A 14,657-nucleotide genomic window follows, 5' to 3' on the forward strand; every position below is an offset into this window, starting at 1 on the left:
GTGCAAAACACATTTGAGTTGCAATAGCATTTCATATGAAATAATATTAATTGTAGCATTTCATGTGCAATATTTCTTCTGATGCATAACATTCAATGTGCACGTGTATCCTTGTAAGGTGCAACACTTACCCAAGACTACAATGAAGGCACTTGGTTTTCTTAATCTTAATGTACATCTTTTTTATTATTAGACATTTTTATAACATTAGGCATGGACTGGGATGTGTGTGGATAACTGTGATGAATGCTGTTCTTTGTTTGAGAAAATCCCAGCAAATTCCGTTGTACAATGCGCAATGCCAATAAAGGCTTCATTCTATTTTATTCTATTGGTGTTTGCTTTAATGTTAATGTTTGTCCCAATGTGTGCATGCTTTCTGATATGTGCAACTTGTATGCACATCCCTACTTACAGAAATAACATTATGTTGTAGGCCTATAGTAAAGTGTGTTCATTCTGAAGCATGCCATTTAAAGTGTATATTTGGAGTTTTGTATCTAATGTAAACACACTCTCATTAGTGCACAAATGTATAAGTATTTGTAAGGTGTTTCCTTACAAATGAAGCCTATTACAGCATGCACCTCTGCCTACCTCTTTTCACTTGTTTGCATATACCTGCTTACAGTATTAACATTCTGTAACATGCACATTTGTAAGTGTATATTGTATGTTTGTGTGTCTAATGTCTGCACACACTCATTTATACAAATGTATAGTTTATGTGCATCTGTGCGTATACAAATGTAGCCTTTCACAGAATGCACCTCTGACTATGAGTGCTGCTGTGCCTTCAGTTGGTACTGTTTAAAGTGTTAGGCTTATCACGTGACTGTCAAAGGGTCCTGCCTAAAGACCATCCAGGAGGTCAAAAAGAAACAGCCATGGAATTGTGAGTGAACACCTTCCAGGACGCTGGATGCCAGCGACCAAGACGGATCTCCTTGCGACAGTAAAGTGAAGTTCTTTTTATCTTCATCATAACTGACACGTTTCAAATCCACGGGAGGCGGATATCTCGGATTTGTTCCCCCGCCACCTGGACTGAAGATGGTGAGTGCGCGGCTGGCAGCCAGACGAGCCGCTGCTGAGCTGGAATGGCTCAGGTGTGCGTGTGTGTGTGTGTGTGTGTGTGTGTGTGTGTGTGTGTGTGTGTGTGTGTGTGTGTGTGTGTGTGTGTGTTGGTTCATTCTTAGCATTTAAGAAAAGACCCATGAATCCATAAAAGACATTCTACTGTGGGTTAAATTGAGTGATGTTTTAAAGGATGTCCAATGTGAGCTTTAGTGAGAATATAAGGGCATTTTATGCAGCTTGTGAAAAAAAATAGCCTAAAGACAAAAGCATTGTTGTGATAGGCTACTGTGCGTAATAGCATGTGATTTAATATTCATTAAGATTTACTTTATTGATCCCCGCAAGGGGAAATTTAAGTTTTTACACTCTGTAAGTCATGAACACACACATAGGCTGAAATATACACACACACATGCAGAAACAGGATCATATGGACATGCACTAATGGAGAGAAGCCAGAGTGACGGAGCGGCCCACAGCGGGCGCTCCTGAGCTGATGGTGGGGAGAGGGTTCGGTGCCTTGCTCAGGGGCACCTCGGCAGTGCTCAGGAGGTGATCTGGCACCTCTCCAGCTACCAGACCAACTTCCATATTTGGTCCGCACCGGAACTTGAACAAGCAACCCTCCGGTTCCCAACCCAAGTCCCTACAGACTGAGCTACTGCCGCCATTAAGGTAGGTAATGTATTTAATAGGCCTAGTTATTTCCTTAGAAGATATTTTGTATGCTGTTGTTGGGTTTTTCTAGCGATGTAGAGTAGACTATGCTACACAAAACAACAGTTTAGCTGTTAATTGTAGACCTATGTTGGACCTTTGTCCTAATTTACATTTTTAATATTTCAGGTTTTTCAAATATTACTTCTTATAAACAGCCTACTAAAGAATCCCGTGCCATTGGAGTAGGCTACTGTGTATTAAATGTCACTCTTAAGACTAACCTACAATAGTTAAGAAGCCTATAATAATGTCACACTTCTCTGTAGCACCTCCCCTTGAACCGCTGTAATCTGAGGCTGATTGTGATAGTGATAGTGAACCAACACTAGAAGTGCCATGTCGTCTTTAACGCTTTCACCATGTTTGTAGAATGATTTGCATTTGATAGTGAGGCCACTACCACCATCATGGTGGTGACATGGGCGGTTCTAGGCAGGGGCCAACAGGGGCCAGTGCCCCTGTAACACTGAGCTTGCCCCCCCCCCCCCCCCCTGTGGCCACCCCTCCAAAAGGAAGAGCCCTTCTCAAAACAGGTAAACAGTAATTGACTCAACAACTGGACTCACAATCTAGTATTAAATTCTGTTACTGAAACAAATATAAATCATGGTATTTTATGATGTGCGCTATTCTTTGGCATAATATATATATATTTTTAAAGCGATCATCTTTGTCTATTTTTGACCTGGGTTTAATGTTCCCCTCTGCCAAAACAACTGGCCCCAGTTTGGTCCCCCACAGTAAAAGTGGTCTAGAACCGCCACTGTGGTGGTGGTTTAGAGACAAATATATCAAAGTTGAAACCCTCATTTTTTGTACATGCCTCGTCCCCTGTGTGTCGCGCACAACGTGTACTTTAACTCAGACCTCGGGATTTGTCAGGGAAATCTCTCTTCCCAGCGACGGAGCTGTCTAAAGCCAAATCACCAAAAACGCACCGATGCGGGTTTGGCTGTCCTGAAGCCTCCCCTGAAGTTGGGAGATGCACACATGAGGTCTCTCTGCCTGGGTGGTCTCTCTACTTTAGTGAGCTGTTGCTAAGCAGCTAATAATAGTCGTGTTTGCTGAGTAATTTTTGCCCTTCTGGAACCAATCAGAAGCAAGAAACTCCTGCGATCTGACAGCCCCAGAGGCGGGATCTCGAGACTTTTTTTTTTTTTCTTTTTTTTTTATTCTTCACCCCTCCTCCTTTTCTGCCTCCAAATGGAGAGAGGTCTTTTTCTCCTTCTACTATTGAATCTCAGAGTTGGCCGTGACGCGCGGCCCATGGGAAGACCACATAGATCTCAGCAGAATGCTACGACCATCGAGCTTTCTCCCCCGACGACTCGTGTATGGGAATCCCTCTGCGCAGCTCGCCTTTTGAGAGAAACACACTTTTTGTGACGGGACACGGTGAAAGCGGTGAGAGCGGTGGAGACCTCCGGATCACGAAATGTTGGGATGGAAGGCGCAGACTTTGACTCGCCGTCTCCAACAGGAGTATGAAGTCCTACTTGACGGGTGTGAGATCTCCGAGAGTGAAACTTTGTTGCCTTGGGATATCGCTACACGCCATCGGGGAGATACAATAAAGTGGGAAACGGTTACCACCTCGCAGTCCCCGCAACATGGCCTCGGCTGCTAATGCGCCCTCCGAGCAGGAAAACAGAGACCCCGATCGGCCGAGGATAACGCGGAGGAACAGGGGGGACTATACCCGCAACACACCGCTGGATTTGGAGTATTTGCAGCGGCCGAGCTACTGCGATGCGGGCTTCGCTTTGCAGCAGATCACAGAGGTGCTTATTTCTCATCTTAGCCTGGAAACAACTCTTTCAGTCTTGGGTTTCATTGTATTCGCCGAAATAGTGGCCAAACTATGTCCCGTCGCTGCTAGGTAACGGGACGGGCTGGGCAAAGGGGGGACACGGGGGTAAGGCAAGGTTGAAGGAAGCCGAAAGGTTTCTTGTTATAAATGGTGCATCTGTAAAGTTTCTCATTACGCAGCCGGCTTCTCTTCACAGAGTAAAACAAACTCTTTACACCAGCACTACCGCTCCTTTCTTCCCAATACAACATCCCAGCCTCTAACGGTCTCAGACGAGGCAAAACATGCAGCTTTCACTCCCACTCTGCTCTGCCACTGAGGGGGTTCCTAACGCACAACTTTACGCAGCTCCGCTCTTAAAGTTTTAAAAAAAACGTTTTTAGTGGTTAAAGTTAAAGGTTTGCATGACAGTGTCTGAACTTGGTTCGGCTCGCGTAAAGGCAGAAGAGAGGAAAGCACAAAAAAAAAAAAAAAAAAAAAAAGAATCCATGTGGCTGCCCTCTTCCGTTCACAAATATTGTGAGTCTCCCCCCGTGATGGCTACTCCACTCCCCCACGCAGGCCCGGAACACACGGGGTGCTGCACGGGGGAGAGGGGACTGTGTGTGTGTGTGTGTGTGTGTGTGTGGTGGGAAATCTGTGGCTTTTTTTTTTTTTTTTTAGCTTTTTGAAGTGTCAGAGTGTTTAATGTTACAAGATTACACCACATCACAAATAAAGAAAAATGTTGAGTGGATCACATATCAGACTTTAAAGTCTTTCCACAGGTGTGCTGTTTTACAATATTATCAATAGCAGGATGTCAAGATGTCTGAGGTCATGTTTTTTTTTTTTTGTGGGGGGGGGGGGTGTCTGTGTGGAATAGAGAGACACATAAGTCCATCAAAAATGCTGCCTACACTGCATAAGTGTGGCTTGACAACTGTCTCCCCTTTATCTACCTGCATGCAGCCCCGAGGTGCAGCTGCAGAGCATTTCTTTGGAGTACAATAACAAAAACAAAAGTGACACATGATGTCAGTAAATCTGTCCTCCGAAACTCATCACTGCAGCGGAGAAATGACAGAAACGGACGAGGCTGTGTGTGTGTCTCTGTGTGTGTGTCTCTGTGTGTGTCTCTGTGTGTGTGTCTCTGTGTGTGTGTGTGTGTAGGGGTTGAAGATATCTGACTTTTGCATGTATCCTGCTAAGGTTACAGTTTATACATGATACTGATATGACGGAACCCATTTGCTCTCACCCTGGGGAGTCCTCAGTGGTTTCCACACAGTCCGCAGCAATCTGCATTTATCACATCTCGGCAGAGTGAGATGCTGGATGTGTTTATTATTTGGAATATGGCTCATGTTTTCCTCTCGGATGAGGTTCCTTATGTCAGATCAGGGCCGTTAAACCTCCTGTACATGATGCTGCCATGTCTTGTTTCCTTGCATAATGATTTTAACCCTTTTTTTCCCTTCGTGCACCCTGCAGTTTCACCTGTCCAGGTAAGTTGAGCTTGGCTTGTGTTTTTTGGTAACTCACAGTAACACCGGGACTCTTGTCTTCCTCATAGGGGAAGGCGACGGGGAGGAAGGCACCTCTGTGGCTGAGAGCGAAGTTCCAGAGACTTTTATTCAGGCTGGGCTGTTACATACAAAAGAACTGCGGAAAGTTTTTGGTTGTGGGGCTGATGATTTTTGGAGCTTTCGCTGTGGGCTTACGGGCAGCTAATCTGGAGACGGACGTGGAGAAGCTCTGGGTGGAAGGTAAGACAATCTGATTTGTTATTGGTTGTTTTCTGTGTGTGTGTGTGTGTGTGTGTGTGTGTGTGTTTGTATGAATGTAAGATGCTGTGATTATTACTTTTGAGGGTTTGTTTTTTTGATGAGGTGGTTTATTGGAGGAAAAAAAGAAGGGGGGTGGGGTGGGGGTGGGGATGGGGGGGGGGGGTAGATGCTACCAAACAAGCCTGTGGGATTGTTTATTGTTTACTTCCTGGCAAAAGGCCAAGGGAAACTTGTAAATAATTTTAATTCCTGCGAACATTCTTTCACATTATCCGAGCGGTGTTGGATGCACTCAGGAGAAGTGCAAGAGGTGGCTGCAACTGCACTCAGAAGTAAGGTTGTAATTAAGTTTATAAGCTGCTTTTGGGGTAGAGGAAATTTTTGTCAAAGCCGCCATTTTGTGAGAGTGTGTGAGTGTGTGTGTGTGTGTGTGTGTGTGTGTGTGTGAGTGTGTGTGAGTGTGTGTCTGCCTGCCCCCAGCAGTTGAATGCTCAGAGACTGTGTGTGGTCCCGTTTTGGACAGCTCTCAACTTTCCAGAAAGATTTGTCTCTGGCTGCAGGGAAAAAGCGGAGTGAGGACAAGAACTCGTGTTTGTGGAGTGGATACGCCACTCACTTGTTTGTGTGTGTGTGTGTGTGTGTGTGTGTGTGGGTGTGTGTGTGTGTGTGTGTGTGTGTGTGTGTGTGTGTGTGTGTGTGTGTGTGTGTGTGTGTGTGGGTGTGTGTGTGTGTGTGTGTCAGAAATAACTTATGAAGACTGAACATTTTAAAGGAAAAAAAAAAAGAAAAGAAGGGAACTGTGTGTGTATGGGTGGTGCTTTGGGGGGCAAAGGGAAGGGGCTGTGCTTTTTTTTTTTTTCTTTCTTTCTTTCCTTTGATCCGCATTCCTGCACTTATGGGCTCGAGTCGGCTGTAGGAGTCATGAATGGAGGAGTCGATTTCACCGCTGAGGAATTAAAAACATTTTTTTTTCTTGTCCTAAAAGAAGATAAAATATGGTGATTACGCAAAGTTCTCGTCATGTTTTTTTTTTTTTTTCCTTCCCTATTTTTCTGCACATTAAATTCCAAATAAACATCTCCCTGAGATCCCACATTAACGCACACTGATCCACGCACACAATCAAACACACACACACACCTCCTCCTTTGCTTGGATGCTGTGTCCTTGCGTGCGTGCGGCTGCAGGGGTCTGACAGACAGCGCCTTTTCATCTAATCTGTGACGCAGGCGCAGTCTGCAGCGGTTTAGAGCAGAGGGGAGCCTCTCAGTACAGGACTCCTGATAGTCAGAGGAACACACTGTTTTCACGCCCTTTCTCCCATGTCACACCACGGTCATGTCTACGAGGGCGAGGGGCACCCTGCGAGTCTGAAGAGATATTACTGACCTCACTGTAGAGTTGTCACGATACCAACATTTTCAACTGCAGTCCAATACTGGAAAAAAATCAAAATCCATACCTGTTTCGATATCGTGGCAAACAAGAATATAAGTTCTAGGCAACCATTCATGATTTGAATTGCCAAAGGTTGCAAGCAATCTCCTGCACACTGTCTACATTTCTCAAACACATTGGCAATGTTTCGGTAGCGAAAAGGTTGGACCACTGCTTCTCTCTCTTTCCTTCAGTAACTGCAGCTTTGTGCTTAAATATATGGACAGCCTCTGTACTTTTCCACACTACCTAACATTAAAATAATGGCGTTAGTATGGTTTTAAACGAGGTCTCGACATGAGTCAAACATTTGAACATGCTCACTCCAAAGGTCCATCCTCTAAGTTAGTGCCAGGGACGCCATAAAGGGGAGAAGAGTTAGGACGATTCTAAGTGTCCTGGACTGATAGGGGCCCTACAAATATAATGAACAGTTTGTTAGATCCCTGGTGGCGCTCCTGGTTGGCAGGATTGAGTGCTGAATGTCATTCGGAAAGAAATAGTTTGAAATAGAATGAATTGGCTGTCTGTTGTGATTGTAATTCTCTCTAATAAAGTGAAAAAAACAAAACTTTGCCAGCTTGTAAATGGACTATAGTTGGTGAGAGGGGAAGGGGAAAAAACATCACTAACTTGTAAATGATATTGGTCTTAAGGATGCTCCTTTGGAACAGGTGTATTTAGATATATTTTAAAGTATACTGCAGCTACTGTTGGAGTGTCTCTGGATTCACCCTCTGGCACTCAAGTTTTTGAATACTTTTCGATACTACAAGGTTTGAAACTATCCACTCTCTGCTCTTTAAATGACTGGTTTAGTATTGAAAAGTACAGAAGCTTTAAAAAAAACTTTGATCTTCAGCCATATTTTCAGCCTAGACTTGTATTTTTTCTCGCCATGGTATTGAAACAAGTGTCAATACTGTGTCATTTGATTGCCACGAGAATAGTGTGAAATTTAAGACATCTGGTATTGTGACAGCCCTATTTGACACTTTGAAAGTTTTTGCCTTTTGAAAAACACTATTTGTTACACATTTTCAAAGTGTAAACCTCTTGCTGACATCGTTTTTTGGTTTTCAGGACTCAAAATGTCTGATAATAAAAAAACATATCAGCTTGGATGGATTTTTTTTAAAGGTATTGTGTAGCAAAACAAGGCTCTTTGCATCTTTTCAAGCGTCAGGATCCTGCGGTGGATTTTCTTTTTTGTTTGTCAGAGGAAGAGTACTTGAGCATGGTAACATGATCAAGTGCTGGTCATTATTCTGAATGACTTCGTGGTCTGATTCATGAATCAGTGTCGTACAGTTATCCACGGCATTGCTGGATTTACAAACCTTCACTTGCACATAACTCCTTTTTTTGATAATTGTTCTGAGCCTTGAGTTACCTTGACCTCTCTTTTACTCCTCTCTCTTGCACTGAAGTTGGACCCCAGAGTTTTGTGACTGTGAGAACAGGCTGAAGAACCTGGCTCATGCAGACACACAGAGACCTGTTCATGCACACAGACTCTGACAAAGAGCCCGGGCCGTGGTGGTTTCCTAGGTCCCGGTACATGAGGGGTTCCAGATGTTGATAGGGAGAGATCTGTTTGTTTAGATTAGCCTGCACAGCTGAGGGATAGATTAGTTCTGCCTGGACCGCGGAACCGTGCGCTGGGCTGTGCTGGGGGACCGGCCCAATCATACGAGAGGAAAAAAGAGGAGAGAGAGAGAGAGAGAGAGAGAGAGAGAGAGAGAGAGAGAGAGAGAGAGAGAGAGGAGGAGAGGACAGAGCGGCTGTTTATGTTTCATTTGGAACTGCCCTCCGCAGGCGACCCATGGACGACCCCGCCTGGAAGCTTGTGTGGCCTGTGGACGCACGCACACACACACATCCTCACACACACATCCTCACACACACATCCACACACACACATCCTCACACACACATCCCCACACACACATCCTCACACACACATCCACACACACACAATAGGTCATGCTCGATCTCTCAGCTCCTTTGCATTTCACTTGAGCTTCTTTTCTTGCTTTTTGTGATCTCATGTTGTGTTTGTCGTCACCTGTTTTTTTTTTGTTTTTTTTTCATACTTTAAAGGTGGATGATGCTCAGCTGTGTGTCGTAGCTGTTTCTTCCACACGCTGTGGAAGTTTTCACTGGGATTGTCTCCTTTTGACAGAGTGCTCACTCAGCACTGTTTATAAACACAGGAAGTTCTGTTTATGAGACAAAGTGACAGAGAACAATGGGGAATGAGCACTTGCCTCCCCTGAAGAGGTGATCGTGTCAAACCTCTGAGGATGTACGGTGGGGGGGGGGGGGGGGGGGGGGGGGGGGGTTGAGTTTTTGCTAACCTTGTAGTTTAGTCCTGATAAAAAAATGATGGTGGCTCGTATTTAGGCCAGATCCACTCTTGCTTGTTTATGTCCACATGGGCACACACAGGAAATTATTAGCTCAAACAGGAAGTTGTAGTATTGCGGGCTCCTATCTTCCCCTTACAAAACGTGCGCTGCTGCTCTGTGTGTGCTTTCTCTCGAAGTTCAGAACTTCAGATCCATCTTCAGAAGACAATTCTAGATGATCTTAGCTGTATTTAACTCCAAACCCACATTCAGCGGAGAAGACACAAAAGAGCAGAAAAAAAAAAAAAAAAACCTTAGAGTTCATCCTGGCCACAAACGGAAAATGAAGCCATCCCCTGGCATTCTGGGTGAAGGCAAACATAGGCCAAATTGTAAAGAAAATAGCAGCGCCGTCTGCGTCTAATTAAAAACGGTATCGCCTAAACATTGGCCTTCCTGTAGGCCGACCCCTCCACTCTCTCTCTCTCTCTCCGTCTCTCTGTGCTGAGAGAAGGGCTGGAGGTGCAGTGGGGGTTACGGGGCTGTGTTGATGGGTTAGAGAAGGTACAGGCGGCGGCGGGGGGGGGGGGGGACTTCGGAGATGTAGCTTTTAAAGCTCAAGCTCTGGGCTGAGGATTGCACCTGGGAGTTCCTGTTGGCGAGAAGAGCTGTCTGTGGTTAGCCTGTAGCTTTAGCAGAGCGTAGAGAGAGGATGGGGCCTGGTAGCAGTCAGAACATTGTCTTTTGTTTACATTCTGGACTTGAGTTGACCTATACAGAGATATGTGTGAGGGGATTCAAGTTGAAATGAGTTCATAGTCTCTTAGATTTATGGCCTGGGCCGGGGCGAAGGGGCTGTGGGTTGAGGCTACAGACTGCGAGGAGGCCTCTAGTCCCCGAGCGCTTTCTTGGGGGGACATAAGCGAGAGAGGCCAGGGGCCACGGGGGTTAGACCCCTGGGACCCTGAGGTCATCTCGCGGAGGCCCCCGCTATTTAAAACCTCACCTGATACTCACCCTGTGGCCTGGGCGCAGAGTGAAGGCTCACAGCAGAGGGAGGGAGGGAGGGAGGGAGGGAGGGAGGGAGGGAGGGACTGCAGCAGAAGTGGCAGCTGTCACCAGGTGTTGTTTGTGTCCTGATCATTTATGTGCGTCGTTTTGAGAGCGTCATCACGAGCCAGATGTTCATTGTTGTTGTGTTGGGTTAGAAGTGCAGGCAGTGTTAGTAGTATATTCCACCAGGTTGTGTTTAACCTTTTGACATCTGTCCTCCAGCAGAGGGCAGTGAATCAAATATAACTTTTGCTTTAATCCCTGAAACCTGTTGAACATTCATTCTCACACAAAAATATTAGAGTTTTGCATCAATGGCAGACATCATTCCTGCTTTAATTATCGAACGTATTAATCGGACCGACCCGATAAATCGATTAACACTCCTGACATATTCATGATTTATTTCCCTCATTACTGCCTCATTGCCATTCCTTATTTCTGATATGAATATGACATGAACAGTCGTCATGTTTATGAGCGTCCCGATCCTGATTTAAGGTTCCACAATCCATCTCTGATCGGGAGGAGACAAAGCGTTTGGTCCTTTGCTCCCTCGCACAGTCTGTTTCGTATATCTGCTGTGAGATTAAGAGCCCAGTTGAAGGAGTCGGTGGTTGTTTTGTTGTTTTTGCTGGTGATGGCGGCAGAGCAGGGAGCGGTGTAATGTTGAGTGTATTGCGGAAGAAGCCTTGACGTCCTTTCTTGTGGATGAAGATGAGGAGGAGGAGGAGGAGGAGGAGGGGAAGAACGAAAGAGGAGTGCCCCTGAATGTGGCTTCTTCACTGAGACGATTGTGGTTTGCATGATTGAATTATCCAGCTTTTTGATGTGTGTGGGAGTATTGATACATACATGGATGCACACACACACACACACACACACACACACACACACACACACACACACACACACACAGATGGGGTTTAGGGTTTTGGTTCTGTGAATGAGTAGGTGGTTGAGTGCTACTGGCATGTCATGCTATTTTGATGGGCCTCTTTTTTTTTCATGTTCTTCTTCTTCATTTTCTTTTCTTTCATCTGTATTTCTCTTTTCTTTTCTTTTCTTTTACTCCATCCCTCTACCTCACACCGCTTTTATACAGCAGCCGCGAGCTGTATCAAACACACAAAAAAAACCCGCCCACACCCAATATTTCTCCCCCAAGTTAGAACACAATACACTACTTCAGAGCCGTTGATTCTGTCCTCTAGTTTCAAATGCGAGCGTGCACACACATGCACTCCTTTTTTTTTTTCTTTTTTTTTTACATTTTATTCTTATTTTTGCAAACTGGACTCAATTAACTTTTGTGTTTATCAGTTCACTACAAACAGGATTAAACCTCCATGGAAGGAATAACATTCCAGCGTGTTTTGTTAAACTTTACGAGTTGATGAAAAGTGCAGGCTAGCTGGTGAGGGATTTAGCGTGGGGAAACATTGCGCCTCTGGTACTGTACACAGACTTCCAGCGCTATTTTCTCAAGCTGGCGCTCGCCCTCGTTTCAAAGCAGTTCTGTATATATTAGCCCTACTTGGCTTTAGAAATTAGAAATAACTATTTAAAACTTTGCTGACTAACTTTGATGTGTTTGTGTGTGTGTGTGTGTGTGTGTGTGTGTGTGTGTGTGTGTGTGTGTGTGTGTGTTTGCTTGCTCTCAATCCCATTCACAAGCAACATCCTGAGATGCCTCCAAGCTCTCTGTTTACATTTTGCATTCTTCCAGGCGCTCTTATTCAAAAACCAGAGCCCTGCGAATGACCGACCACAGGAGACTGTGGAGAGAATTACCCTCCCCTCCCCCCCCCCCCCCCTCCTCTACCTCCTTCTTACTCGCTCTCTCCCCTTTTTCTTCTATCCCTCTCTTTTCCTCCCTGCCAGAAAGGTCTCTCTCTTTACCCGAGCCTCCCCCCTCCCTCCCCACCCCCCCTTCACCACCCCCCCCCCCCCCCGGCTGGAGAGAGAGTGGCCTCAGAATGCCAGATGTATTACAGAGTGAGCCACGGCAATGTAAACACTCAGGCCTGCCATGAGAGCAGGGTGGTCTGGCCTCCCTCCTTCCCTCCCCGCTCCTCTACTCCCCCTCCCTCTTCCCCTTTCCTCTCTTCCCTCCCTCCCAGCGCTCACTGCCAGAGGGGTGGAGAAAGCACAAAACAGCAGAGCGAGAAAGTGTGTGTGTGTGTGTGTGTTGGGGGGGGGGGGGGGGGGTTAGGACGAAGCGAGGGATGAAGCAGGAGTATAGTAGCGGTAGTGTGTTTGTGTTTTGGCTGCGGTGCCTACCGTGCACCAGGAGAGAGATCGGGTGTGGATTGATGCTTCTCAGACTGCAGAGCTAGAGAATCTTTCATGCAAACATGCCGTAAACTTCTGCAAATTGTGCGTGTCAATGGAATATTCTAGACCCCTTTTATGCACATATGGGTTTACGTATGCAGCAGTATAGTTCATTGCAATTCCTGCGGCACAACGTCATAGGAATCTGGCAGCGGCAGCAATTACACAAGTACCACACATGCAATGCGAGGCATAAAGATACAGAGATATAAAACGCTTCCTCTCTCCCGTGATTGAGAGGTCTGGAGCTCCAGATTGACTCAGTGTGCAGCAGGAGGAAAATACTCTCAAGTGCTGATACCGCCCTGCAAGTCCGAGTGAAACATCAGAACAAAACACAACAGCGGCTGTTACATAAGGTGTATCAAGTGTCACTGCTTTCTGTCATTGTCTGTTTGGTTATCTGTTTGGACATTTACAGCGGATTGTTTTGTCCAGGCGCTGCTCTCAGTGATTGCAGCACAGGGGAAAATGAATCAAATGTTTCTGTGTACTATGCAAGAAGAGGCTCCAGGTGACTTCCAGCAGAGGATAATCGCCCAACTCTGAAGTTCATCTCCGCTTCTCGAGGGTCTTTCAGCCCCATTGTTTTGGTTGTACGCCAGAAACTGTAATGCTTATCTGCTTTGCTTTGGGCTTTACCGGCTGACGGCTGCTATGTGCAAACAGGCTTGAATAAAACTCGCTGAACACTACATGAACTGTACATCAGCAAACAGCAGAGAGACAAACGGTAAGGTCATAGCTGGTGATGGTAGTCATCGATCTTGCCTATACCGTCCCACAGGGGAAACTTCACAGTAGCTGTTTTTACATTATGCTGAAAATATCTAGATCATTTCAGGAGGACTTCTCTGGAGATTATCCTGATCTGGCTGCTCACATATGCACCTCACAGCGGGAGATTATCCCTGTCAGACAGAAGGTGCATGGGGGGGGGGGGGTCTCCTGAGGTGAGAAAATATACTTTGTGGAAGTAGCGGATGAAGCGACAGAGTCTGCTATACGATGCTATGCAGAAAATGTAATGCCATTTAAGTACAGCGATCGTATAGCGGGTGCATGCAGACAGTCTATGCACTGACTCCAGTCACGTGATATAAACCTCACCACCCTCTCTCAGTGGCTCGAGGTGAATTCTCCAGATAATTTCCTGCTGTGTTCTCGCATCAACTCGCTCAGACTTTATGTGGAAAAAAAATACTAGGAGGCTGGCAGGAGGAAAATTTGTGTGTTTTGCGTTCACACATACCGACAATTATCAGGAGTTTTCTGCAAGTGTGAAAGCCCTAAAGAGAGCCAAAAGCAACTTCTCTTACAATTATTTGTAAAATAATAATTCAGCATATGGTACCAACACATATAAACAACACATGTCAACTTTCAAAGCAGTTTTAAGCTACTTGCTTTTTGCTTAAGTGCCCCCCCCTCTCACACTGATGCCTGTAGTAGTTACGGTGTAACTGTTTAAAAAAATATATGTTAAGGTCATTTGACTCAAAGTTGCATTATTTTGGCACCACAGGTTTGATAGTTTAAAGTGCAAAGTTAACCTAAAATGTAATTGAAGGATTTAGGTGACCAGGATGAAATCTTATTATTATTATTATTTTTTTTTTTACGACTCCCTCTCTTTTGTCTCCCCATTCACACTCGCTCTCCTCCTCCTCTCTCCGACTTGTGTCTTATATTCCACACTTTGGAATGTGTGATTTTTTTTCGGATACCTGGAATCATGGGCCATCTTTCCAGGAAATGACAGGGAGATGGCTGGTTGAGATTGGCCGCTCGGGCTCATGTCACGGTCTGTTATGGCTGGGCCGCGGGCCAATCGCAGGGCAGCAAATGCAACAGGGGGGGAGATTCCTCACCTGGCTTGCATTGGACAGGCACCGACAGGGGATACATGATGAGATTTTTCTTTTTTCTCTCCGACAGATCTGAAGTTTCAAATTCTGTTAGTTTAACTTTTTTAATGTTTTTTTTTATTTAACCTAGCAAATGAATGCATGAGTGCTTGGCTTTTTAATCACTTTAGCATCATTCAAATTGGCTGTTGCATCAAATCTCGCTCGTCCTTGTTGCTGCACACACTAATGA

The 14,657-nt window shown here is 45.4% G+C and overlaps 1 protein-coding gene across 1 annotated transcript in view; it reads left to right on the top strand.

Moving 5' to 3' along the window:
- Positions 1-3,009: 3,009 nt before the first annotated feature.
- The window catches only part of ptch1 (patched 1), a 54,230-nt gene continuing 42,582 nt past the window's right edge, over positions 3,010-14,657 (top strand). Inside the window, 2 exon segments of the mRNA XM_061038776.1 lie at positions 3,010-3,581; positions 5,166-5,358. Coding sequence (XP_060894759.1) covers positions 3,411-3,581; positions 5,166-5,358 — 364 coding nt within the window. The 5' untranslated portion in view covers positions 3,010-3,410.

The sequence above is a fragment of the Labrus mixtus genome, chromosome 5 (assembly GCF_963584025.1).
Source record: "Labrus mixtus chromosome 5, fLabMix1.1, whole genome shotgun sequence".
Classification (NCBI taxonomy): domain Eukaryota; kingdom Metazoa; phylum Chordata; class Actinopteri; order Labriformes; family Labridae; genus Labrus; species Labrus mixtus.